Source organism: Hemitrygon akajei, chromosome 23 (genome assembly GCF_048418815.1).
Source record: "Hemitrygon akajei chromosome 23, sHemAka1.3, whole genome shotgun sequence".
In the NCBI taxonomy this organism is placed as follows: Eukaryota; Metazoa; Chordata; class Chondrichthyes; order Myliobatiformes; family Dasyatidae; genus Hemitrygon; species Hemitrygon akajei.
The window spans coordinates 20785652-20813477 of NC_133146.1; the positions used below are offsets into that span (position 1 = coordinate 20785652).

At 42.3% G+C, this 27826-nt stretch overlaps 1 protein-coding gene across 7 annotated transcripts in view; it reads left to right on the forward strand.

Moving 5' to 3' along the window:
- Positions 1 to 25801, forward strand: part of eif4e1c (eukaryotic translation initiation factor 4E family member 1c) — a 73585-nt gene extending 47784 nt beyond the window's left edge. For all 7 annotated transcript variants that reach the window (XM_073027147.1, XM_073027148.1, XM_073027151.1 and 4 more), the window contains 4 exons: positions 3945 to 4008; positions 13082 to 13195; positions 19983 to 20119; positions 24207 to 25801. In XM_073027147.1, coding sequence (XP_072883248.1) covers positions 3945 to 4008; positions 13082 to 13195; positions 19983 to 20119; positions 24207 to 24321 — 430 coding nt within the window. In that variant the 3' untranslated portion in view covers positions 24322 to 25801. The remainder of the gene's footprint in view (positions 1 to 3944; positions 4009 to 13081; positions 13196 to 19982; positions 20120 to 24206) is intronic.
- Positions 25802 to 27826: the final 2025 nt, after the last annotated feature.

Sequence of the window (27826 nt, forward strand, 5' to 3'; positions counted from 1 at the left end):
CTTGACTAGATTAACAACAGCCTTTGTACAGCACAGTTCCTGTACCCTACCATCCTTTCCGTCTCATTGGAACGTACCTATGCAGAACTCCACGCAAATATCCCCTGAGCATTTGCTATATTTCTTGCGTACATTTCCCTGAGAACATCTGTTCACAATTTATGCTTCCAAGTTCCTGCCTGATAGCCTCATATTTCCCCTTATTCCAATTAAACGCTTTCCTAACTTGTCTGTTCCTATCCCTCTCCAATACTGTTTAAAGGAGATAGAATTGTGATCACAGAAGATTTGAGGAGTGTAATTTAAGGGCAAGGTGTAGCAGTTTAGAAGGGTAGTGGGGAGGTTGGACAGGCTAGGACTTTATTCCATAGAGCATAGGAGAGAGGGAGGTGATCTTATAGAGGTGTGTAAAGTCACAAGGGGTAAACGTAGGGGGCATACACTCTGTCTTTTGCCCAGAGTTGGAATATCAAGAACCAGAGGGCATAGCTTTATGGGGAAAGATGAGAGATTTAGCTGGAGCTAGAGGAACACACATAAAATGCTGAAGGAACTCAGTCTATCTGGAGGCATCTGAGGGAATAGGCAGTTGACTTTTCAGGCCAAGGCCCTTCATGATGAGAAAGGAAGGGTTCATAAGCCAGAAAATAAGAGAAATCGATTTTCATGCCATAAGGTTGGAGGCTAGCCAGGTGAAATATGAGAGGCACTTAGCAAACTTTACTCAAAGGGTAGCGGACTGAGCTGCCAGAGGAAGTGGTTACAGCAGGTACAATAACACTTTTTGGCAAAACAGTTGAACAAGTTCATGGATTGGAAAGTTTAGAAGATTCTGGGTGAAACATGGGGAATCTTGTCATGGAACATTTGGGCTGAAGGGTCTGTTTCCATGCTCTGTAACTATTGACTAGAAGACACAAGGTGTAAAGGGGGGAAAGATTTAATAAGAACCTGAGGGACAACTTTTTCATTCTGATTTTGGTCGCTATATAGAAGGAGCTGCCTGGGGAAGTGGTTGAAACAGATACATAAACAATATTTGAAAAACACTTCGATATATACATGGATAGAAAACAGAGGGATATGGTCCAATCATAGATAAATGGGATAGGCATCTTTTCATGATCAACTAGTTGGGCTAGGGCCTGTTTTCATGACAGTCTCTAATTGGGTCTGTAGCCCGTTGACAGATATACAAGTAATTTCTCAGGAAAAAAGGTGGGAATGAATTTTACATCACTTTTGCTGCAGATCTTGTGGGCCAAGAAGTGTTTTTTGTACTCTTGCCCACAATCCACAAACCTGTCTGTCCAAGTTTCTGTCCATTGTTTCTGCCTACTCCTGCCTTGATGAATGTGTGTCCAGGTACCTTGATTCTTTTTTCTCCCCTTGGGATCAGTATTTCCCACCTGCATCTGTGACACTTCACACGTGTTTGATCTTCTCACAGCTTTTAATCCCTGGCCCTGATTGTCTCATTTTCACCATGGGTCCAGTTTCTGTGCACTTCTATACTCCATCAAGAATGCCTTAAAGCTCTCCACTTCTTTCTCAACAACAGACCCAATCAGTTTCCCCCTCTGTCTGGCAGAACTGGTCCTCAGAATCAACAATTTTTCCTTTTAGCTTCTTCCATTTTCTCCATGTACAAGGTGTAACCATAGACACATGCATGGGTCCCTGCTATGCCTGCTTTTTCGTTGGTTGGCTGTTCCACTTAGTTAATGTTCACTGCCTTTCCTGGCTGTCCTCCACAACTCTTTCTGTATTACATTCACAACTGCATTGGTGCTGCTACATGCACACATGCTATGCTCGTCCATCTCATCAACTTTGCCTCCAGCATCCATCCTCCCTTTAAAATTCACTTGGTCCATTCCCCCTTCTATCCCCCTTCAACCCATCTTCCTGCTGCCTTAACAGGGATAGAATTCCTCTTGTCATCACTATTCACCCCATGAGCCGTCGCATCCAGCACATCATTATCCACAACTTCTGTCACCTTAAACAGGACCTTACCACCAAACACATCTTTACTTCCCACTTTCCACAGAAATCACTCCCTCTGAGATTTCCTTATCCATTCATCCCTCACTAATCTCCCTGTTGGCACTTAACCCTGTAAGAAGAGCAGTGCTACACGTCTCCTATTCATCTCCTCCCTCAGCTCCATTCAGGCCCCAAACATCTTTCCAGGTGAGATAGCACTTCACCTGTGAATCTGCTGGAGTGATCTCCTGTATCTGGTTGTCCTGATGTCACCACCTCTACATTGAGACGCATTTTGTTGAGCACCTTCACTTCATCTGCAAAAAGCAGGATTTCCTGGTGACCAGCCATTTTAATCCCAGTCCCCATTCCCATTCTGACATGTTCTCTTCTACTGACACAATGAGGTACGCACCCTCATATTTCGTCTGGGTAGCCTCCAACCTGATTCCATGAATATCAATTTCTTCACATTCTGGTAAATATTCCCCCCCCCCCCCCCCCCAAGACCTTTCTCTGGCTTCTGTCTTGTCTCATTTTACCTGCCTATCACCTTCATCTGGTGTCCCTCCTCCTTCCCTTTCTCCCCTTGTTGACTCTCCTGTCCTATCAGTTACCTTCTCCAGCCCTTTACCTTTTACATCTATCTTCTCCCAGCTTATTTCATTCCCCCACTCCCCTACCCACCTGACCTCACAAATCAGCTTCTGCCTGGGACTCTTTCCCTTCACCCCACCCCCACCCCTTTCTCTGGCTTCTTTCCTTTCCAGTCCTAATGAAGGGGCTCGGGCCAAAGCATCAACTGTTGATGTTTCCGTAGTTGCTATCTGACCTGCTAAGTTGCTCCAGCATTTTGTATGTTGCTCTGGATGTCCAGCATCTGCAGAATCTGAACTCGCCGCTTATCCTCACCTGCCTATCACCTTCCCCTGGTGTCACTCCTCCTTCCCTAGTACTGATGAAGGATCTTGGCCCAAAATGTCAACTGTTTACTCTTTTCCATAGATGCTGCCTAGCCTGCTGAGTTTCTCCAACATTTTGTGTGTGTTCCCTTGGATTTCCAGCATCTGTAGATTTTTTTTTGGATCTGCCCAATCTCTTGTGTTTGTGTTCTTGTACTGATGAATTGGTATAGCTTAATGGGTACAGTTATCAGCACATTAAGCTACCAGGCAAGTGTTAGGTTGTTAATGATGAGACTTGAACAACAGATTAGGCTTGAGCATGTAAGAAGGAACAAAACTGAAAAATGGTCGCTAGCCAAAGTGGATCAGGGCGTATCTTTGGAATTAGCAAGTTATATTTTACATGAGAAATTCTTCAAATACAAGAAACAAGTCTATTTAGAACAGACCATTTGGTTACCCACCATGATATCAATGTGTCTAATCTCATCTCCTTAACTTGGTTTGTATTCCTCTGTTGCTCTATTCCCTGCCTGTTCATGTTACATTCACACATGGCAGATGGGAAAAGATACTATGGTGTATAATTTGCAGCTGTGGGGTTTTAGCATGTTATGGGTAAATGAACTAATGCAGTACTTTGAAATGTACCTTTTGAATATTTGAAAGTAATTTGAAATATCTGAATGGTACAGGGGTGAAGGAAGGGATTTGAATATTGGATTGTTAGTAATTCCGTGCTCTTTTGGGCTGGAAATAGTTACTTGGTAGTTGATTCACTGAAACCATGAATGCAACCACATTGAAAGCCAATAAGTCTTGAAAAGTGAATCCTGATGTATATCGTTAGAGGGATAGAAGGTGCATGCATCCAAAGACAAGATGTTTTTACAAGTCCCTCAGGCCTCAACACATGCAAGTCTGGGATGTAATTGAAGCCATTGCTCCACCCTGTAACATTTGACATGAGTGCCACTGTTTTTGGCACAAGTTTTAGAGGTACATTTTAGAATTTGTGCTTTAAATGTGGTCTTGTTTCCTTTTCTACAGATTATATAATCATATACAACAACCAAGTAAACTGCTGTTTGGGTGTGATTATTGTTTGTTTAAGGTAAGTTAAAATATGGCAGTTGGGTCATTTTTGATGTGTTGATTATGGTCTGGGTGAAATGCAAATTTTAAGGTTTGAACTGTAAAAGGGGATAAAGGATGTGAATAGGATGAAACACAAGCAGAAAATGGTGGGTGGGTGGGAGGGAGGACTCAAGCCTTGATGAAGCGTCTTGGCCCAAAGCGTTAACTGTTTTCTCTTTGCTATGCATGCTGCCTGGCCTGCTGAGTTCCTCCAGCGTTTTGTGTGTACTGCTTTGGATTTCCAGCATCTGCAGATTTTCTCGTGTTTCCAAAGTCTGATATTATCTGTGGAAGAGGAAAGGGTTAATATTTCAGATCTGTGACCCTTTGACAGAACTAGAAAAGAGATCCAACTAGATTTCCTAGGAAGGAAGATGGAGTAGGGATGTGTTGAGAACAAATGGAGTCTGATAGAATGAGTTGAAATTGCTTAATGAGGACATTACAGTGCATCAAGTTACCAGGTCTGTGAAAAGAGGTCTTAGTGGCAAGATGGTTACACCTGACCACAGGCTATGCATACATGTAGGATGAGGGGAAATAAAAAGAATAATATTCAAAGCTAAATAAGCTAGGCAACATATTTGGATAAAGAAATTAATATTTCAAATGAGTGAGCAGTTTTCAGACCTGAAAAAAGGAGATAAGTTAGCCACGGTACAACATGGATTGTAGCACAGCACGGGAATAGACCATTCATCCCATATGTCAATGCCAAATGTAATGGCAATGTAACTAATTCCAACATTTGCACGTGGTCCACTTCCCTCTCTTCTCTACTGTTTGCTTATCTGAATATACTTAAACCTTACTATTGTATCTGATTTTCCCCCTCTTCCCTTGGCAGTACTTTCCAGGCAGCAAAACTATGTGTATAGGGAAAAATTTGCTTTGCACATCTCCTTTAAACCTTCCTCCTCTGTGAGAGCAAACTCTGTCAAAGTGAATTTTATTCTCTATCAAATTTTTGGTGATTTCTGTCAGGGTTGATTTCCATAACCTGAATGGCTGTAACCCAGGGTTGCCCATACACAAAGCATTTATTCCTCGAAAGATGGAATTATTGCACAAATAACAAATCAGTAGGTATAATCTATCAGCGAACGCAGAAACAGACATAAGCTACTGCCGATGCTGGAAATCTTGAGCAAAACACACAAGTGCTTGGGGAACTCAGCAGGTTAGGCAGCATCTATGGAGGGGAATAAACAGTAAACATTTCTGGGCAATCCCCTTCATCAGGATTGGAGCAGAAGCCTGAATAAGGAGGTGGGGTAGGGAGAAGAAGCTGACAGATGCTTGGGGAGACCTGGTGACAGGAATGGATGGTGAAGGAGGGTGAGGGTGAAGTAAGAATTTGGAAGGTGATGGGTGGAATATTTAAAGGGGTGAAGAAGGAATCAAATCGAAGAGGACAGTGGATCATAGGAGAAAGGGATGAAGAGGGGCATCCGAAGGTGGAGATTAGCAGGAGAGAAGAGGTAAGAGGGGAATCAAAATGGTGAATGAAAAAAGAGGAAGAAATTACAAGAAGTTAGAGAAGTTGATGTTTATGCCATCAAGTTGGAGGCCACCAGGCAGAATAAGGTGTTGCTCCTTCAACCTGAATGTGGCCTCATTATGGCAATAGAAGAGCCGTGGATAGACATGTCAGAATAGGAAATCAAATTGAAATGTGTGACCACCGAGATGTCCTCCTTTTGTGGTGTACATCTGGTTGAAGTGGTTCCTCAATCCACATCAGATCTTTTCCAATATAGGGGATGCCACATATGCAGTGAATAACCCTGACAAACTCACAGGTGGAGTCTCAACACACCTGGAAGAACTGTTTGGGGCTCTGAATTGTGAGGGAGAAGGTGTCTGGGAACATGTAGTTCTTGTCCTACTTGCAGGGATAAGTGCCAGGAGGGAGTTTGGTGGGGATGGATGAGCGGACAGGGAGACATACTAGAGAGTGATCCCTGCAGAACATGGAGGAAGGAAAGGTGTGCTTAGTGGTGCTAGATGTTGTGCTAGATACTAAGGTTCATGGGTGGTAGGCAAGGACAAATGATTGTGGCAGAAGGATGGGGGGAGGGTTTTGTGAGAAATGGAAGAGATGTGGGTTAGGGCAGCATCAGTAATGGAAAGGAAACCCTGTTCTTAGTAAAAGGACATCTTGTATTTTCAAAAAAGAAAAGCCTCATCCTGAGAACAGATGTGAAGGTGGAGGAGCTAAGAAAAGGCAATAGTTTTGAAGATGATAGGGTGGGAAGAGGTTAAAGAGATCACAGTGCCTTAAATTTTTAAGAAGGCTATGAATAAAGATTACTATGGATCTTGCAGGAGAGTACAATAATGGGACATGACAAATTATGAGTTTATTAAGCAAAACCTGGGGAGAATTGATGGGGAACAATTGTTTTTGGGCAAGTTCACCTCTAATAAGAAGTTGGTTAAAAAACGTGAAGAGAATTGGAGGAGCCAGGAGGGGCCGTGGAAAATCCTTGGCAAGCAGGGTTTAAAAAGAATATTAAGGCATTCTATACATCAAGAGCAAGAGGATTACTTTGCACCTGTATTCACCAAGGAGAAGAACGTAGAGGATCACAATATCAATGTAGACCATACTAATATATTGAGATAATGGAGGAAGCAGTGTTGCCTCTTAAAGAACATTAAGGTGGATAAAAGTCCCCAGGGCCCAATGGCATATACTCAGCTTATTAAGAGGCAACAGATGGGATTTCTGGGACATCAACCAAAATCTTCATGTCCTCTCAGGCCATAGGCAAGGTCCTAGAACATTGGTAAGTAACTAAAGTTCAGGAAGGGAAATACTGATAATTCTGCTAATTTTTGACTGGTAAGTCTCATGTCACTGCTGGGAGTGGGGTGGATATTGGGGATAAATATTAGGAATAAGATTTGGAAAAAAAACATGGCCTAATTAGAGGCAGTCAGCATGTCTTTGTGCTGGGCAAGTTGTGTGTTATGAACTTGACTGAGGTTTTTTTAAGGAGATGATGAAAGTGGTAAGTCAGAGCCATGGATGTTATCTACATGGAAGTTTGTATGATTGACAAGATCCCTCATGATAGGCTCATCCAGAAGATTGAGGTGCATAGGATCAATGGTGACGTGGATGTTTGGATTCAGAGTTGGCTTGTCCATAGAAATAGAGGATAGTGATCAAGGGCATTTATTCTGGCTGGAGGTCCATGTTTAATTGTTTACAGCAGGGATCTGTATTGTGACCTCTACTGTTTGTGATAAGTGACTTGGATGAACATGTTGGGTGAATTATTAAGTTCACATATGATACTAAGATAGTTGTGGATTATATTGTATCAACAATTAATTAAGGTACTATATACCGCCTATATGTAGCAGTATATAGTTCAGTTGCAGATATGGGCAGAAAAATGGCTGATGGAGCTTACTAGTGAAATCAGATAGTGCATCTTGAAAGATTAACGGTAGGACCCTTAAATGTTAATGTACAGAGGAATCTGGGGTTCTAAGTCTATAGTTCTCTAAAAGTGACTGCGCAGGTGTAACCCCTGGGTCGCCTCAGGCATCGCTCAAACTCGTTCTAGTCTAGGGGGAGCAGCCTTCGGCCCCGCCAAACTGGGTAATCAGCTGGTGTGGATGCTGTGTGATGTCCCCGCCTCGCCCAAAAAACAGACAGTACACCTTATGCGATTAAATGAATACAATTTATAAAGATTACTATAACTAAGCGATTACTAACGATACAGTATATATGAATAAGAGAAAAAAAAGAAAAGGCGCCAAACTTATCAAAGTCCAAACCACTTCGTGCACAACCGTTGGAGCTCAATTACTGAAGTATTTTGGCATTCAATCCCCTCCGACTTCCTCGACCCGCCTCCTGGGACCCCCACGGTTGTCGACCAGACGCTCCACACCCCTCTGTCTCCGTCTCCTCTCATCCCCGAAAACCTTGGGCCGGGGACCGTCGCCCAGCTTCCAGCATCCCGTCCTCTCTCTCTCACTCCATCGCGCCGACTCCCCAAAATCCCCGCCAACAATCAGTTTACAGTCCCAAACAAGCTTCCAGCACTTATCATAACAAAGACGCTAGCATTCCTACTATTAACACAGGCGCCAGCATTCCTACTTTTAACAAAACAAAGACGCCATTTTGATTACATACACAGTAACAAAGAAAAAGAAACCCCCCGTTACACAGGGTAATATGGTGGTATATGGTACGCGTGCCTTTCCTGGTTGAGACATTGAGTTCAAGAGTCAGGAAGTTGTATTGCAACTTTATAAAACAGTGGTTACAGTACATCTGGAGTATTGCATCCATTTCTGGTCAACCCTTTATGGAAGGATGTAGTAGCTTTGGGGAGGATGCAGAATAAGTTTACCAGGATGCTACCTGGGCTAGAAAGCATGCACAATAAGGACTGACCTCTTTGCATTCTTACTCAAAGTGCAGTGAAGTTTCCGTTTCCCCTTTCCCCCCTCCCCCGTTTTGAAAGGCGTCTCTGTTAATCATCTGAAATAAAATGAAGACTCTGGAATTGTCATTATTGGTCTGTTCAAGCCCACCTTTTCCCTTCTAACATTTGCTGGCAAAATTTAGGGTCGATGGACAGAAGTGATCCTTCTGGAACAGACATTAATTGTACTTGCTTACTTTCTTGAAACTGATTCTGTATCCGGAAGCAAGGCTCAATCCTGTTGCGATAGAAACGTAGAAAACCTACAGCACAATACAGACCCTTTGGCCCACAAAGCTGTGCCAAATATGTCCGTACTTTAGAACTACCTAGGCTTACCCATAGCCCTCTTTTTTTCTAAGCTCCCTGTATCGATCAAGGAGTCTCTTAAAAGACCCTATTGTAACCGCCTCTACCACTGCTGCTGGCAGCCCATTCCACACACTCACCACTCTTTGTGTAATAAAAAAAAAACAAGCAAACTTACCCATGACATCTGTGACATCTCCTCTGTACCTACTTCCAAGCACCTTAAAACTATGCCCTCTTGTGCTAACCATTTCAACTCTGCGGAAAAAGCCTCTGACTATCCACACGATCAATGCCTCTCATCATCTTATATACCTCTATCAGGACACCTCTCATCCTCTGTTGCTCCAAGGAGAAATGGCTGAGTTCACTCAACCTATTCTCATAAGGCATGCTCCCCAATCCAGGCAACATCCTTGTAAATCTCCTCTGAACCCTTTCTATGATTTCCACGTCCTTCCTGTAGTGAGGCAACAAGAACTGAGCACAGTACTCCAAGTGGGGTCTGACCAGGGTCCTCTATAGCTACAACATTACCTCTTGGCTCTTAAACTCAATCCCATGATTGATGGAGGCCAATGCAATGTATGCTTTCTTAACCACAGTGTCAACCTGCGCAGCAGCTTTGAGTGTCCTATGGACTCGGACCCCAAGATCCCTCTGATCCTCCACACTGCCAAGAGTCTTACCATTAATACTATATACTGCCATAATTTTTGACCTACCAAAATAACCACCTCACTCTTATCTGGGTTGAATTCCATCTGCCACTTCTCAGCCCAGTTTTGCATCCTATCAATGTCCCACTGTAACCTCTGACAGCCCTCCATGCTATCCACAACACCCCCAACCTTGGTATCATCAGCAAATTTACTAACCCATCATTCCACTTCCCCATCCAGATCATTTATAGAAATCACAAAGAGTAGGGGTCCCAGAACAAATCCCTGAAGCACACCACTGGTGACTGATCTCCATGCAGAATACAACCTGTCTACAACCACTCTTTGCCTTCTGTGGGCAAGCCAGTTCTGGATCCACAAAGCAATGTCCCTTTGGATCCTATGCCTCCTTACTTTCTCAATAAGCCTTGCATGGGGTACCATGTCAAATGCCTTGCTGAAATCTATATACACTGTATCTACTGTTCTACCTTCATCAATGTGTTTAGTCGCATCCTCAAAAAAATTCACTCAGGCTCATAAGGCACGACCTGCCTTTGACAAAGCCATGCTGACTATTCCTAATCATATTATGCCTCTCCAAATGTTCATAAATCCTGCCTCTCAGAATGATCTTCATCAACTTACCAACCACTGAAGTAAGACTCACTGGTCTATAATTTCCTGGGCTATCTCTACTCCCTTTCTTGAATAATGGAAAAACATCCGTATCCCTCCAATCCTCCGGAACCTCTCCCATCTTCATTGATGATGCAAACATCATCGCCAAAGGCTCAGCTATCTCCCTTGCTTCCCACAGTAGCCTGGGGTACATCATGTCCAATCCAGGTGACTTATCCAACTTAATGCTTCCCAAAAGCTCTAGCACATCCTCTTCCTTAATATGTACATGCTCAAGCTTTTCAGTCTGCTGCAAGACATCCCAACAATCGCCAAGATCCTTTTCCATAGTGAATACTGAAGCAAGTATTCATTAAATACCTCTGCTATCTCCTCTAATTCCATTCACACTTTTTCCACTGTCAAACTTGATTGGTCCTATTCTCTCACGTCTTATCCTTTTGCTCTTCACATACTTGTAGAATGCCTTGGGGTTTTCCGTAATCCTGCCCACCAAGGCCTTCTCATGGCCCCTTCTGGATTCTAATTTCATTCTTAGGCTCCTTCCTGCTAGTTTTATAATCTTTAGATCTCTATCATTGGTTAGTTTTAAACTTTTCATAAGCTCTTTTCTTCTTGACTAGATTTACAACAGCCTTTGTACAGCACAGTTCCTGTACCCTACCATCCTTCCTTTGTGTCATTGGAACATACCTACACAGAACCCCAGGCAAATATCTCCTGAACATTTGCCACATTCTACCGTAAGTTTCCCTGAGAACATCTGTTATCAATTTATGCTTCCAAGTTCCTGCCTGATAGCCTCATATTTCCCCTTATTCCAATTAAACGCTTCCCTAACTTGTCTGTTCCTATCCCTCTCCAATGCTGTGGTAAAGGAGATAGAATTGTGATCACTATCTCCAAAATGCTCTCCCACTGAGAAACCTGACACCTGAGCAGGTTCATTTCCCAATACCAGATCAAGTACAGCCTCTCCTCTTGTAGGCTTATCTACATATTGTTTCAAGAAACCTTCCTGAACATACCTAACAAACGCCATCCCATCTAAACCCCTCACTCTAGGGAAATGCCAATCAATATTTGGGAATTTAAAATCTCCCACCACAACAACCCTGTTGTTATTACTCCTTTCCAGGATCTGTCTGCCTATCTGCTCCTCTGTGCTCCTGTTACTATTGGGTTATTGACCCCTTCCTATTCCTAATTTCCACCCAGATAGTCTCCATAGACAACACCTCCATGACTTAATCCTTTTCTGCAGCCATGCCACTATCTCTGATCAAAAGTGCCACACCCCCACCTCTTTTGCCCCCCTCCCCTGTCCTTTCTGAAACATGTAAAGCCTGGCACTTGAAGTAGCCATGGAAGTAGCCTGCACCATCCAAGTCTCTATAATGGCCACAACATCATAGCTCCCAAGTGCTGATCCACAATCTAAGCTCATCCGCTTTATTCATAATACTCCTCGCATTAAAATAGACACATCTCAAACCATCAGTCTGAGTGCATCCCTTTCTATCACCTGCCTATCGTTTTTTTTCGTACTGTCTCCAAGCTTTCTCTATTTGTGAGCAGCCAACCTCCCTTTCCTCCATCACTTCAGTTTGGTTCCCACTTTTTTCCCCACATCAATTCTAGTTTAATCTTTCCCCAATAGCCTTTGCAAACCTCCCTGCCAGGATATTGGTCCCCCTCAGATTAAAGTGCAACCTGTCCTTTTTATACGGGTCACACCTGCCCCAGAAGGGGTCCTAATGATCCAGAAATCTGAATCCTTGCCCCTGCTCCAATCCCTCAGCCACGTATTTATCCTCCACCTCATTCTATTCCTATACTCACTGTTACGTGGCACAGGCAATAATCCCGAGATGAGGTCCTGCTTCTCAACTTCCTTCCTAACTCCCTATCTGTTTTCAGGACCTCCTCCCTTTTCCTACCTATGTCATTGGTACCAATATGTACCACGACGTCTGTGGCTGCTCTCCTTCCCACTTCAAGATATCATGGACGCCATCAGAAACATCCCAGACCCTGGCAGCTGGGAGACAAACTACCATATGTGTTTCTTTCCTGCGTCCACAGAATTGCCTAACTGACCCACTAACTATAGAGTCCCCTATCACTGCTGCATCCTCTTGCTTTCCCTACCCTTCTGAGCCACAGGGCCAGACTCTGTGCCAGAGGCGCGACCATTGTTGCTTCCCCCAGGTAGGCTGTCTCCCCTAACAGTACTCAAACAGGAGTACTTACTGTTAAGGAGGGCATCCACTGGGGTACTCTCTAGCATCTGCTTCTTGCCCTTCCCTCTCCTGACTGTTACCCACTTGTCTGTCTCCCCAGAGTGACTACCTGCCTATAGCTCCTCTCTATCATCTCCTCACTCTCCCTGACCAGACGAAGGTTATCGAGCTGCATCTCTGGTTCCCTAACGCAGTCCCTAAGGAGCTGCAGCTCAACGCACCTAGTGCAGATGCGGCCGTCTGGGAGGCTGCGAGTCTCCAGGACCTCCCACATCTGACACTGAGCACAGAAAACCGGCCTCTCACCCATACCACACATACTTTCTGTCTGTATTCTAAACAGATAACCTACCTCACCTCGACCCTTTATCGCCGAAGCCCCGTTGAGCCAAAGCCTTCCTCCTCTGTCTCCCACTACTCCCTCGCCCACTCTATAAACCTGTCTTCTTTTTAAGCATTTCCTTCTGTTCTCACTGGCTGACCTCCACGCATTTGTGTAGTCGTGCCTGATTCAAACTGCTGACGAAGTAACCAGAAGAAAGGAGTTAACCATTTAGCAAGGGATCTGGTGTGGGGTGCAAGGAGATATTGGCAAGAATTGGGTCTCTGTGGGATGAATATGCTGGGAACGAAAGGCAAAAGTAGTTGTCTGAGGAATGGGGATGATGTCATACAATTTTTCATGATATTTGATAAAGCTGTATTTTGGATGAATCTAATACACTATATCTTAACAGGATGGTATTAAACCAATGTGGGAAGATGACAAGAATAAAAAAGGTGGAAGATGGCTAATGACGCTTAACAAGCAACAGAGGCACAATGATCTGGATCGATACTGGCTGGAAACAGTAACTGCATTTCTCCTTTATTGTGCATAATTAAAACACTCTGGGTTCCAAGTTCTGAATGTAGCTGCAGTATGGATTTTATAAGCTGATAACTCCATCCAACTTAGTGCTGCAAAAGGTCTGCCGCAGTCTGTTAGTGGTATGGAATACTGCAGCATAGAATCTGGCTGTTCTGTGCTTGGCCTACTTTTCATTTGATTCCAATGATACATCTTACATATGTAGCTTATTCTAAAGGCTGTCTACTCTTCTCATCAAATCTTTATACAGGTTCCACATTATATCCACTCAAACATAAAAATTCAAAACGAGTAGGCTCTTGAATATGCTCCACCATTTGATAAGATCATTTGATCTGATTATTAACCTCACATTTTCTCAGGCAAACTCCTTAACCTTCAATCTCCCCCAAAAATTAATGCTGTCTTGAATGAAGCACCATCTGCAACTGACAGAAATTATTCATTTTGTTATACCGAGACCATGCCCCTTAGTTCTCAGTTGGTCATGATTGATGCTCTAATGGAGACAAGACCTCTCTAATGTTTCAATGACATCTTCTGTTCTGTCTCCAGAGTCCATTCTGGCTGAGGAATCCATTGTATCTCTTTACCCCATAACTTTATTCTCTTGTGTGACCATCAACTTCCCTTTAATTTTTTGTTTATGACTTGTCACCTGGGTAGTTTATAGTAGCCAATTAATGTGCATGCATTGGGATTTTAGAGGAAGCAGGAACACACAAATGGTGATGGAGAGAATGTGCAAACCCAGGTCTCTGGAGCTGCTGCTGTACAATCCTGTCACTATAAAACGAGCTTTTGTTTATTTAGAGATATGGAGCGGAGCGGACCGGACCCTTCTGGCCCAGCAATCCACATATTTCTCTCTTCGGCTGTCCATCTATTTTCGATGATAACTGAGGCCTGGGCAAGGTTGTATGGAAGACCTGCAGTTGCCCATGCTGCAAGTCTCCCCTCTCCACGCCACCGATGTTGTCCAAGGGGAGGGCATTAGGACCCATACAGTCTGGCACCGGTGTCGTCGCAGAGCAATGTGTGGTTAAGTGCTCAGATCACTAGACTGAGTCCAAATCCACCTATTTAACACTAGCTTAGTCACAGGATGGTTTACAATACCAATTAACCTACTAACCAATATGTCTTTGGACTGTGGGAGAAAACTTTTCATCTGAACTTGCTTTCAAGAATGAAAGCAAAGCTCTGCAGAGTTAACTAGAAGTGCTCTTTCCATATAACAAGACTTTGAGAGGATGGTCATGACTAGACTGAACTCCTGCCTCAGCAAGGACCTGGACCCACTGCGATTTGCCTATTGCCACAATAGGTCAATGGCAGATGCAATCTCAATGGCTCTTCACACAGCCTTAGACCACCTGGACAATACAAACACCAATGTCAAGAACTCAGCATTTAACACCATCATTCACACAGTCGTGATTGAGAAGTTACAGAACCTGGCCTCTGTACCACCTCCTGCAATTGGCTCCTCGACTTCCTAACCGGAAGACCACAATCTGTGTGGATTGCTGATAATATCTTGCTGACAAATCAACACTGGTGCATCTCGGGTGTGTGCTTAGCCCACTGCTCTACTCTCTCTCTAACCCACAACTGTGTGGCTAGGATAGCTCAAATACCATCTATAAATTTGCTGATGATACAACCATTGTTGGTAAATTCTCAGATGGAGATGAGAGGACATATAGGAGTGCGATATACGAACTAGTGGATGGTGTAGCAGTGGCACTCAACATGAGTAAGACAAAATAAATGATTGTGGACTTCAGGAAGGAGCACATTCCAATCCTCATAGAGGGATCAGAAGTAGAGAGAATGAGCAGTTTCAAGTTCCTGGGTGTCAAGATCTCTGCAGACCTAACCTGGTCCCAACATGTAGATGCAGTTATAAAGAAGGCAAGACAGCATCCACTTCATTAGGAGTTTGAAGAGATTTGGTATAACAAATACACTCAAGAACTTCTATAGATGTACCATGGAGAGCATTCTGACAGGCTGTATCAATGTGAGGGTAGGGGGATTGCTACTGCATAGGACTGAAAGAAGCTGCAGAGGGTTGTAAATTTAGTTGGCTCCATCTTGGGTACTAGCCTACAAAAGTACCGAGGACATCGTCAATGAGTGATGTCTCAAAAAGGCAGTGTCCATTATTAAGGACCTCCAGCACCTAGGGCACTCCCTTTTTTCACAGTTACCATCAAGTAAGAGGTACAGAAGCCTGAATACACATGCTCAGCAATTCAGGAACAACTTCTTCCTCTCTGCCATATGGTTCCTAAATGGATGTTCAACCCGTGAACACTGCCCTACTTTTTTAACATGTATTATTTCTGTTGTTTTTGCACAAATTTTAATTGATTTACCTTTTTTCTATAATTATATATTGCATTGAACTGCTGCTAAATTAACAAATTCCACGTTACATGCTGAACCGGTATACCAATGTTTCTTGTATAAAAATGATCTGATCTCTGAACAACAATGTTCAATGGCCTTCTCAACTTCATCAAATTCACAGACAAGGTGGATGATATTGCAGTCTTCTAGACTGACCTACATTGCTGAGGCTAGGTGGGAACTCTTGGATACCTCTTGAAAAGGAACCCACTCAGGAGCATCAGGCCATTGTCACCGGTATCTTTGCCAACCTTATTGCCTCTGGGGTTCTCCCATCCACTGGCATCAACCTCAGTTCCCTTACCTGGCACTCCTCATGCCTATCTCCTACCCAAGATCCACAACACTGGCTTTCCACCTAGGGCCATTGTTTATGCCTGCTCCTGCTCCACTGCACTCTTGTCTGCATACCTTACCTCAATTTTATTGTTCCTGGTTCAATCCTTAACCAGCTATATCCATGACATTTAACATGCTCTTGATTTCTTCAACCACTTTCAGTTTCCTTGTCCTGATTGCATCATTTTCAGAATGGATGTCCAGTCCCTGTACACATCCATCCCCCATCACAGAGACCTCAAAGCACTCTGCTTCTTTCTAGACAAGAGACCTAAACGGCTCCCTTCCACCACCACCCTCCTCTGTCTAGAAAAGTTGGCCCTCACATTCAACTATTTTGTTTGCCTCCTCCCACTTTCTCCAAACCCAAGGTGTAGCCATGTGCAGCTAAATGTTCCAAGTCTTCACTGGTAATGCTACCCAACTCTTGACAACTGCATTGGTGCTGTTTCATGCACCCATGCTGAGTTCGTTAATTTCACCAACTTTGCACCCAGCTTCCACTCTGCTCTCAAATTTACTTGGTCCATCTCTGACCCCTTTCTGTCCTTTCTTGGTCCCTTTGTCTCCATCTCTGGAAACAGACTTGTCTACTGATACCTTTTATTAGTAAAACTAACTCGCACAGCTAACTTGAATATACAGTTGCAAGAAAAAGTTTGTGAACCCTTCTATTAAGCTTCAGATGTCAGACCGCTACCCTGACATTCTGCTGTAAAATGACTTCATACTACTTTGAATTCATTGTTTCCTCAACAATCGCAAGTTGTCCCGGCCCTGAGGCAGCAAAGCAGCTTCAAACCATGATGCTCCTTCCACTATGCTTCATAGTTGGGATGAAGTTTTGGTGTAGGTATGCATTGCCCTTTTCCCTCCAAACATAATGATGTGCATTTCTGCCAAAAAGTTCTACTTTTGTCTCATCTTCCACATAACATTGTGGAACATCCAAGTGGTCTTTTGCAAACTTGAAGTGCAGCAGCTTTTTTTTTCTTTAGAGAGCAATGATTTCCTCTGAGGTATCCTTCCATGAACACCATTCTTTTTCAGTATTTTTCTTATAGTGGATGTATGAACAGGGACTTCAACAAGTTCTAGAGATTTCTGCAGGTCTTTAGCTGTTAACCTTGGGTTCTTTTTCATTTCTTCAGAGTTGCATGTTGTGCTCTTGGTGTGATCTTTGCAGGATGCCCATTCCTTGGGAGAGTAACAACAGTACTGAGTTTTCTCCTTTTGTAGACTATTTCTCTTACTGTGGTCTGATGAACACTCAGGTCTTTGGAAATGCTTTTTTAGCCATTTCCAGCTTGATGCATTTCTACAATTCTTGTAAGGTCCTCAAAGTTGTTTTGATTGATGCAAGGTGCACATAAGCAGATCTTTCTCGAGAAGAGCAGGCTCTTTCAGTAACCTGACCTGGTGTCATTTTATTTTTAAGGGCAGGGCACCTCTGCAACCTCGAATCTCATCTCATTGATTGGAACACCTGATTCCAAATAGATTTTGTAGAAGGCGTTGCCCTAGAGGTTCACATAATTTGAACCTAGACTGTGATTGTTTAAGTGGCGTACTCCGTATTGACGAAATAGTACAATTGTTTGTGTTATTAATTTAGGCAGATTGTCTATTATTGTGGCAGATGAATAATTGATTTGACTTTATTACTTACATCCTTTATATACATGAGTAAAAATCTTTACTTTATGTCTGTCTAAATGTGCAATTTATAGTAATTTATAATAAATAGTATGTACAACAAGACGGTCAATATAGTATAGAAATAAAGTTGTCAGGATGAATTAATCAGTCTGATGGCCTGGTGGAAGAATCTGGCCCGGAGCCTGTTGGGCCTGGCTTTTATGCTGTGGTACCACTACCCTGATGGTAGTAGCTGGAACAGTTTGTGTCTTGTGCGACTCGGATCCCCAGTGATCCTTCGGGCCCTTTTTACATACCTGTCTTTGTAAACGTCCTGAATAGTGGAATGTTCACATCCACAGATGTGCTGGGCTCTCCGCACCACTCTCTGCAGAGACCTGCGATTGAGGGAAGTATAGTTCCCATACCAGGCAGTGATGCAGCCAGTCAGAATGCTCTTAATTGTGTCCCTGTGGAAAGTTCTTAGGATTTGGGGCCCATACCAAACTTCCTCAACTGTCTGAGGTGAAAGAGGCACTGTTGTGCCTTTTTCACTACACAGCCGGCATGTGCAGACCACATGAAATCTTCAGTGATGTTTATGCTGGGGATCTTAAAGCTGTTCGCCCTCTCAACCTCTCGACTTCCCATCCACCCTCACCCTATCCTTTCTACCATAACAGGGATAGAATTTTCCTTGCCTTTGCCTAATACCACTAAACACATCTTCCCTCTCCCATTCTTTAGGCTGAGGCCCTTCATCAGGACTGAAAAGGAAGAGAGAAGGCAGAATCAGGTGGTTGGGGTGGGGGAGGGTGTGATGAAGTGAAATTCTTTCCACAGGGATCACTCTCTCCCTGCCTCCCCACTGATCCTCCTCCTGGCACTTACCTCTTCAAGCAGAGCAAGTACTACCCCTGCACCTTCACCATCTTCCTCACCATCATTCATGGCCCCAAACAGTCCTTCCAGATGAGGAAACACTTAATCGGGAAGTCTGGGATTATATCCTGTATTCATCGCTCCAGGTATGGCCTCATCTACACTGGTGAGACCAGACAGATTGGGGAACCGCTTTTTCGAGCATCTTTGCTCCACCCACAGCAGGTATGATTTGCCAGAGGCCTCCCATCTTAATTTCAATTCCCATTCTGTCATGTCAGTCCATAACCTCCTCAACTGCCATGATGAAGCTACCCTCAGGCTGAATGAGCAACGTCTTGTATTTCATCTGGGTAGGCTCCAACCTGGTGTCATAAACATGGACGTCTCTAACTTTTGGTAATTTCTCCCCTTCCCTCTTTATCTATTCTCAATTCTGACACCTTTCCTCACCTATCAACTCCCTCTGGTGCCCTCTTCCTGTTTTTTTTTGCATGGTCCACTCTCCTCTCCTATAAGATTCATCCTTCAGCCCTTTACCTTTTTCACCTGCCAGCTTTTCACTTCATCTCTCCCCCACCACCTTTCACACCCCAGCTTGTACACCTTCCACAACTCCCCACCACCACACCACCTGATTCTACCTTCTCCCTTCCTTTTCAATCCTGATGAAGGGTCTCAGCCTGACACGTCAACTGTTTATACCTCTCCACAGATGTTTCCTGACCTGATTTCCTCCAGCATTTTTGTTACTCTGGATTTCAAGTATCTACACAATCACTTGTTTATCATCAGTCTCCTGCTGCTTTAAACTGAATATTATAAAATTGGTTTCTCGCATCATGAATATGATTGTAAACAGTTCGGACCTCAGCACTTATGGCACCCCATTTCTATAGTTTTCCTGTTTTCATTCTGAGCCTTTATCTTGTCCAGTAAGCTTTTATGACACAAAAGTGTGTGTAAATCCAAAACTGCCCATTTTTAATTATAAAACTTATGACAAGTCATTTAATCAGTGACTGGACAGGGTCTGGCAAATGTAACATGGGAGCATTTTCTTGAAAGTAAATCTGCATTTGGGAAGTGAGTTTTTAAAATTTTAAACAAAGTTCAAGGGTGAAATGTTTCTGTAAGAGTGCCAGGCAAAGACAGCATATCCTTGGTGTTAAGAAACTGAATGTTCTTGTTTGAAAGGAACAGGATGCCTTTTAGGAATATAGGAAATGTAAGAAAGATACTTACAAAATAAAACTAGGAAGGTGAAGGGGATCATGAAATATCATTGGCAGATATTATTAAGAGAAGTAAAAGGCATTTAAGTATGTTAAAAGCAATAGCATAACTTGGGGAAATGGGAACCATTGGAAACCATAGAAGCCATAAAATGGGGATAGGTCTTTATCTGTGTTGTTCAAGGAGAATGGTCTTTGGGAGTTATTAGGTAAACCTTAATTTTGTGTTGTAATTTTTTTTGTTCCTTGTGCCAGCTTTTGTGTCTGATTGGCGAGGCCTTTGAGTATAGTGACGAGGTTTGTGGAGCTGTTGTAAACGTCAGACCAAAAGGCGACAAAATAGCAATCTGGACAGAAAACTGCCAAAACAGAGAAGCAGTGGTTTCTATAGGGTAAGTGCTAGTGTCAAAGTTTTCAATGTTAAAAGTTGAACTATTCTGAATCATACTGATTTTAGTTTAATTTCTTACCTTTTGTGTATTGGGACTTCACAAATTGTGTATAATTAACTCGGATGTGAATGTATTGAAATTTTCATTACACTCCAAATCAAAAGTTTTTAATAGGTCATGGAGCAGATTTATTTCAATGGTTGGTGGGATGTGAGGACAAATTGAAGGGGAAATGGGAATTATGGAGTTATGAAGGGCAATCATGAGCACTAACTGGATGGCTAACCAATCCCTTTCCTGATGTGACTGCTCCATAATAATTTGCAATGTTTTCAACACTGCTTTGCTGTTATAAGATTCTATAATACACAAATCCACAAATTACTCTTGTATAACTATTCTGTATAATAGAATATTATAGAATACAGTAGTTCGATTTAATATATAGAAATCCCTAGCAGATGTGATAACTATTTATGAGGCATTTAGTGCAGACATAAACAGACAAGGGATTGAAGGATATATGCCACATCTAGTCAGAGATGTAGTACTTTAAATTGAGATCATGGTTGGCACAGATATTGTGAGTCAAAGGGGCTGTTCCTGTTATATGACTCAGTGACCCAGTTCTCCAGAAGGCAAGTCAGTTGCCATATTTACTTCCTGTTCATCGGGAGTTCTTCAAAATCTTCCTGGGGTAAAGCTTGTTTGTTTTTCTTTTCCTTGGCCATGTTCTCTCTCTCTGGAGGTCAGGTTACAGATGCACTCGTTATGATTAAAGGATTAGCTTTATTTGTGACCTGAACATCAAAACATTCAGAGAAATTCATTGTTTACTTCAGCAACCAAGAAGATGTGTTGGGGGCAGCTTGCAAGTGTTGCTATGCTTCCAGTGCCAACGTAGCCTGCCCACAAGTTGCTAACCCTAACCAGTATCTTTTGGAATGTGTGAGGAAATCTGACCACCCAGAGGAAATCCATGCGAATGCACAAGTTCCTTACAGACAGCGGTGGGAATTGAACCCTAATCGTTGGTGCTGTAAAGCATTGTGCTAGTTGCTAAGTTACCTTGCTGTCCTTTGAACCAGTGCCTCTCTGGGATACAGTTGAGTGAAATATTTTCTCTTCTTTGTCCTGGGACCTTGCCAAGGCAGATTTGACTAGAATTTTGAACGGTAGTGTAACTGTTAGTGAGGTACTATTACAGTTTGGGGTGATGAAGTTCAGGGTTTAATTCCAATGTCATCTGTAAAGAGTCTGTATGCTTGGGTTTTCTCTGGGTTCTCCAATTTCCTCCCACAGTCTAAAGACATACTGGTCATTGGGTTAATTGGTTATTGTAAATTATCCTGTGATTAGTTTATGGTTGGATCAGCAGTTGCTGGGCAGTGTGACTCGAACGGCCTATTCCACGCTGTATCTCTAAATAAGAAGCCTGAACCCACCTGTTCATTTCCCTACATAGACACTGTCTGATCTGCTAAGTTCCTCCATTTCTCCGGCATTTTTTGTATTACTTTCTAAATGGATGAATTTGAAAGGTATTGGCATTTAGAAGTCCTGGTTTCCTTGTACACAGATCATGTCCAGGGATCCAGTAATTAATCAATAAGCTAAACAATGAGGGCTTTTATTGCAAGAGGACATGGAAGACAAGAGTAACAACATCAAGTTGCAATTAAATAGGCATATTTGAGATTACACAATGTTACAGGTCAATGTAACTGGAAGGATATACATATGGTAGGAGTGCAACAAAGGTTCATGGAGTTGTTGCCTAGGTGGGAACGATTGTTTTGTGATGAGAGATTTAATAGCACATCAAGAATTTAATGAGGGATTATTGCTTTGAAATGTATCAAATACTTCTGGACTTGACAGTGAATTCCCCAGTGCAGTCAATATAAAGCATTGGGAGATTACCTCAAAGGAAGTAATACCATGTGTCAGTGAGGATTGAAATAGGAAGATGGCTCTGATGAATGTATGCTGAAGAACTAGTGCAGGGGGCAGTGATTCAAGTTCGTGGGTCATTAGGATCTTTTCTGGGTTATAGGTGACCTGTACAAAAGAGGGGCATTACACCTGAACTGGAGGGGGATCAATATCAGGGAGATTTTCTAGTACTACTTAGGCTTTAAACTAGATTGATGGGAGAAGGGTACCCCTGAGTAATAGTGGCAGATGATTAAATGGGTCATAATGTGCCAGTCAGTGAGAACCAGTTTAATCGCCAGGAAAGACAGAAGAACAGTAAGGGGAGTGGAAAGACTATTGGTTTAAATTACATTTATTTCAATGCAAGAGGCTTGACAGGTAACATGAATGAATTCAGGATGTGGATTAATTCCAGGAACTTAGTATATCATAGCCATAAAGGGCCATGGGAGAGGAAGGGTAAAACTGGCAGCTCAATGTTCTAGGATATAGATGCTACCGGTGTAACAGGTGTGCAGATAAAAGGGGGAGTTGCATTCCTGTTGAGAGGATAGCAGCCATTAAATATATATTCTTGGGGAATTATCCTGCAAGTTCATTTGGGTAAGGCTGAGAAATGATGGGGGTGGTTCCCGTAACTTAGCAGGATTTGGAGGAGCTGATATGTAGAGAGATTACAGCTAGTTATAAATGTAATGGAGTAGTGTTAGTGAGGCATTTTAACTTCCCTAATATAGGCTGTTACACCATTGTGTGAAAACTTGGAGTGGAATTTGTGAAATGTGTCCAATAAAATTTTCTTTTATCAATCTGTTGAAGTATCTACTAGAGGGGGTACATCACAATAACTCTTCCTGGGAAATTAGGTTGGGCGCAAGTGTCCGAGAGTGTTTTGTGTACAATTACCATATCAGTTTTTAAATAGTTATGGAGAAGGACATGACTGGTTCACAGGTCAAGCTTCTGAACTTGGGCAAAATATTTGGGCTAATAGGTGAGATCGTTCAGTGGTTGATTGGACATGATTGTTTGAAGGGAAAGGAGTGTCTGCTAAGTGGGAGGCTTTTAAAAATGTGATGTTAAGAGCTGAGGGCCATTATATTCCTGTTAGGGCAGAGAGCAAGACTGGCAAGTTTCAGAAACCCTGCTTAAGTACAGATACTGAGACTCTGGTTAAGCAAAAGAAGGGAGCATATGTTGCACATGAGCAGATGGGAACTGGTGAATGGGACTAAGATTGCTGGACAATACAGTTGTCATGGGTAAGTTAGGCTGAAGGGCCCATTCTGTTTTGTATGACTCTAAACATTCTACAGGTGGTGATCAGTTTCCAAGCTAAGAAATTGCTTCGTTACTGAGCGCATTCAAAAAGAATTGAAAGGTCATAGGATATTGTTAGAATTGAGAGTTGAGGTTAATACAAGGAAGTGGTACCAAGATAAAACAAGTTAATTCTATTGAATGTCAGTGCAAGCATGAGGGCTGTATGGTTTTCTAATCCTTCAGCTGCTGTAGAGGAGCACCAGCTCAAGAATGGGAAAACAGCTACTGTACTATGTCCAGTTGAGAGGAGGGAAAAAATCTGGAAATTTAGAAAGGCAGATCTCACCCAAATTCATGTGAAATTTGATGAAACACATCATCTGAAAGTGCTCCTTCTAGTGCAGGGGTGTCAAACTCATTTTAGGTCACGGGCCGGATTGAGCAAAATGCAGCTTCATGCGGGCCGGATCAGTCGGACGCGTGCGAACACAGCTTTCATTGCCTCTGTTTTTTCAGCCTGCTCTCATGTGTCTCAGTCTCTGCTATAACTACAAAGTGTTTCACTTTACATATTCCGTTTCTTATGAAGAAGACTGCCGAATAAACACTAAAAACCCTGAAAACCTGGTACCTGAATAAACTCAGCATTAGCCATATCATATGTCATAGGCGCTTAGATTACTGGGGCCAGCTTTAATAGTAATTAGATATTATCTCGCGGGCCAAAGATAATTCCACCGCGGGCCTTGAGTTTGACATATATGTTCTAGTGAGTCATTGATTTATCTCCCAATATTTGTTTTGCATGGGACATATTTTAGGTGACAGTGGTATTTCAGATTTTGACTTAATATTAACTTTTGTACTTTATAAACATGTTTTACAGGCATTTGTACAAAGAACGCCTAGGACTGTCTTTGAAAACTCTTATTGGGTACCAGTCACATGATGATACTTCTAGCAAAAGTGGATCTACAACAAAGAATCTATTTTCAGTTTAAGAACAGTCTTAAATGCAACAAACTTAAGATTCATCTGCTAATTGTGTTAAAATAACAAACTTTGGATCGATCAATATATACTTGGAACAAGCAGAAGCAGAGCGTGCCATGTTCTGGGATTATCTTGCTGCTGATTGAATTTGGTTTCTATTGGCAAGTGAAAGGAGAATGCAAAAAGCCTTAATAATAGGTCTATAGAATTCTTCTCATTTTCTACGTCTCAAATTCAACAGTAATGGATGAACCGACTTTTCAGTTTTAACTGCAATTTCTACCTTTAACAGAAGTTGGCAGCTGCTTGGTGTGTACAAATTACATTGCTCACTTCAGTACAAAGGGCAAAGTCCAATAAGTACTTTTCTAATATTTGGCAAGACTCCTGGCATGTTGAGACCTATCTGGAATTTGGTTGGTGGAGCTGAGAGCAGTGTGTTTGTGTGCAACAAACAATAAACAACAAAATACTTATTCCCATAGCAATACACATTTATATGGTTGTGTCATTTTTACAAATGGCATGTTCTCGAGTAAAGTATTCATTAAGTAATGGCACTCTGCATGGAAACAAGTGCAATCTAACATAGCCACATTCATAGTATTGCTTAAAGGACATGTATTTGTACTAGGGTGAGATTATTCCAAATCTGCCTCAACCTAGTATAAATGTGGGTGAAGTTGTAGTATACTACATTGGTGAGCCAGTGTGAGAAATGACTAGCTGCTTCTTGAAGATGGATCTGAATGCACATTGGAAGCCAATGGGAATGTACTGTTCATTTTATCCCCCGGTTTTTTTTTTCATGGCCGTGTTAAATTATTTGAAATAATATAAACAGAGTAAGAACTGGCAAAAGTGGAAAAACTATACTTAAACCTTTAAGATTTCAAATTGAATTCCAAGACTTGTAGACTGAAAGATATGGGGGCTAACCCATATTAGTTTCTAGATGATAACACCACAATTTCTTCCTTAATTCACTTGCCCTGTACTTCCAAATGCTCATAAATCATTTCCCTAAGTATTCTCTCCAGTAACTAACTTGTTTTCCTTTGCCCTGGTGTGCTTTCTGTGCCTATTTAAATTTTGTTTTGAAAAGATTGCTTTATTTCAATTTTGATACAATTCCCACAACATTCCCACATCTATTCAATCTCCAGCCCTAATTTTCATCACTGTTGCTTTGCATTTTGAGGTGAACATGTTTGCATGCAGGACGATTCCTTGGATAATATTTTCTAAACTATTTACATTTCTAAGAATTACTGTGGATTTAATTTGAAAGTTTTGAAAGGACTTTAACAGTTATCATTTGAGATTCATTGGATTTGTATAGCTTTTCACAGTAGATGAAATCAGAATTAGGGATATTGCTGAAGAACAGGAAATTAGATGCTTTTAATATTCTCTGGTATTTTCTCACTTGGTATTATGCATTGTGTGAATTCCAGAACCTGGTAATAAATGGCAACGATGGAAATATTCATGAATTATTTTGCTGCTGTGAGGTATTACATCTCTCCTTTAAATGAATTATCAAGAACATTGAACAATATACAGTATAAGAAGGGGCCTTTTGGCCCACGATGTTGTGCCAACAATTAAATTAGTGATCAAATGGCTAATTGAACAAATCTGCCCAGTCTACACAATTTCTATATCCCTCCAATTTTCTCACATTCATGTCCCTTAAAAGTTCCTAATGTACAGTATCAGCCTCTACCACCACACCAGGCGGTGTAAACCATTCTCTTAAATAAACTTGCCCCTCACGTCTTTAAAATTAAGTCTTCTCATCTTTAATGTATGTCCTTCGGTATTAGATATTTCAACCCTGGGGAAAGATATCTGTTCACTCTATCTCTCATTATGCCTCTCATAATTTTTTAAACCTCTATCAGATCTTCCCTCAGCCTGTATTGCTCCAGACAAAACAACCAAAGTCCATCAAACCTTTTGTTGTAGCACGTGCTGTCTAGGTAGCATTCTGGTAAACCTCTTCTGCATCATTCCAAAGCTTGGAATCTTTTCTATAATTGGGCAACCAGAACTGTATGAAATATTCCAGATGTGGCCAAACAAAGTTTATAAAGCTGCAACATAACTTCCTGACTTTTGAACTCAATGCCTTTACTAAAAGGCAAGTAAGCAAAACATTTATAGACAATAGGTGCAGAAGTAGACCATTCGGCCCTTCGAGCCTGCACCGCCATTTTGAGATCATGGCTGATCAATTCCTATCAATACCCGGTTCCTGCCTTGTCCCCATATCCCTTGATTCCCCTATCCATAAGATACCTATCTAGCTCCTCCTTGAAAGCATCCAGAGAATTGGCCTCCACTACCTTCCGAGGCAGTGCATTCCAGACCCCTACAACTCTCTGGGAGAAGAAGTTTTTCCTTAACTCTGTCCTAAATGACCTACCCCTTATTCTCAAACCATGCCCTCTGGTACTGGACTCTCCCAGCATCTGGAACATATTTCCTGCCTCTATCTTGTCCAATCCCTTAATAATCTTATATGTTTCAATCAGATCCCCTCTCAATCTCCTTAATTCCAGCGTGTACAAGCCCAGTCTCTCTAACCTCTCTGCGTAAGACAGTCCAGACATCCCAGGAATTAACCTCGTGAATCTACGCTGCACTTCCTCTACAGCCAGGATGTCCTTCCTTAACCCTGGAGACCAAAACTGTACACAATACTCCAGGTGTGGTCTCACCAGGGCTCTGTACAAATGCAAGAGGATTTCCTTGCTCTTGTACTCAATTCCCTTTGTAATAAAGGCCAACATTCCATTAGCCTTCTTCACTGCCTGCTGCACTTGCTCATTCACCTTCAGTGACTGATGAACAAGGACTCCGAGATCTCTTTGTATTACTCCCTTACCCAACTCTATACCATTCAGATAATAATCTGCCTTCCTGTTCTTACTCCCAAAATGGATAACCTCACACTTATTCACATTAAACGCCATCTGCCAAGTATCTGCCCACTCACCCAGCCTATCCAAGTCACCCTGAATTCTCCTAACATCCTCATCACATGTCACACTGCCACCCAGCTTAGTATCATCAGCAAATTTGCTGATGTTATTTTCTATGCATCATCCAAATCGTTAACATAAATGGTAAACAGCTGTGGTCCCAATACCGAGCCCTGTGGCACCCCACTAGTCACCACCTGCCATTCCGAGAAACACCCATTCACCGCTACCCTTTGCTTTCTATCTGCCAACCAGTTTTCTATCCATATCAATGCCTTCCCCCCAATGCCCTGAGCTTTGATTTTACCCACCAATCTTCTATGTGGGACCTTATCAAATGCCTTCTGAAAATCGAGGTACACTACATCCACTGGATCTCCCCCGTCTAACTTCCTGGTTACATCCTCGAAAAACTCCCAACAGATTAGTCAAGCATGATTTACCCTTGGTAAATCCATGCTGGCTCAGCCCAATCCTATCACTGCTATCTAGATATGCCACTATTTCATCCTTAACAATGGAC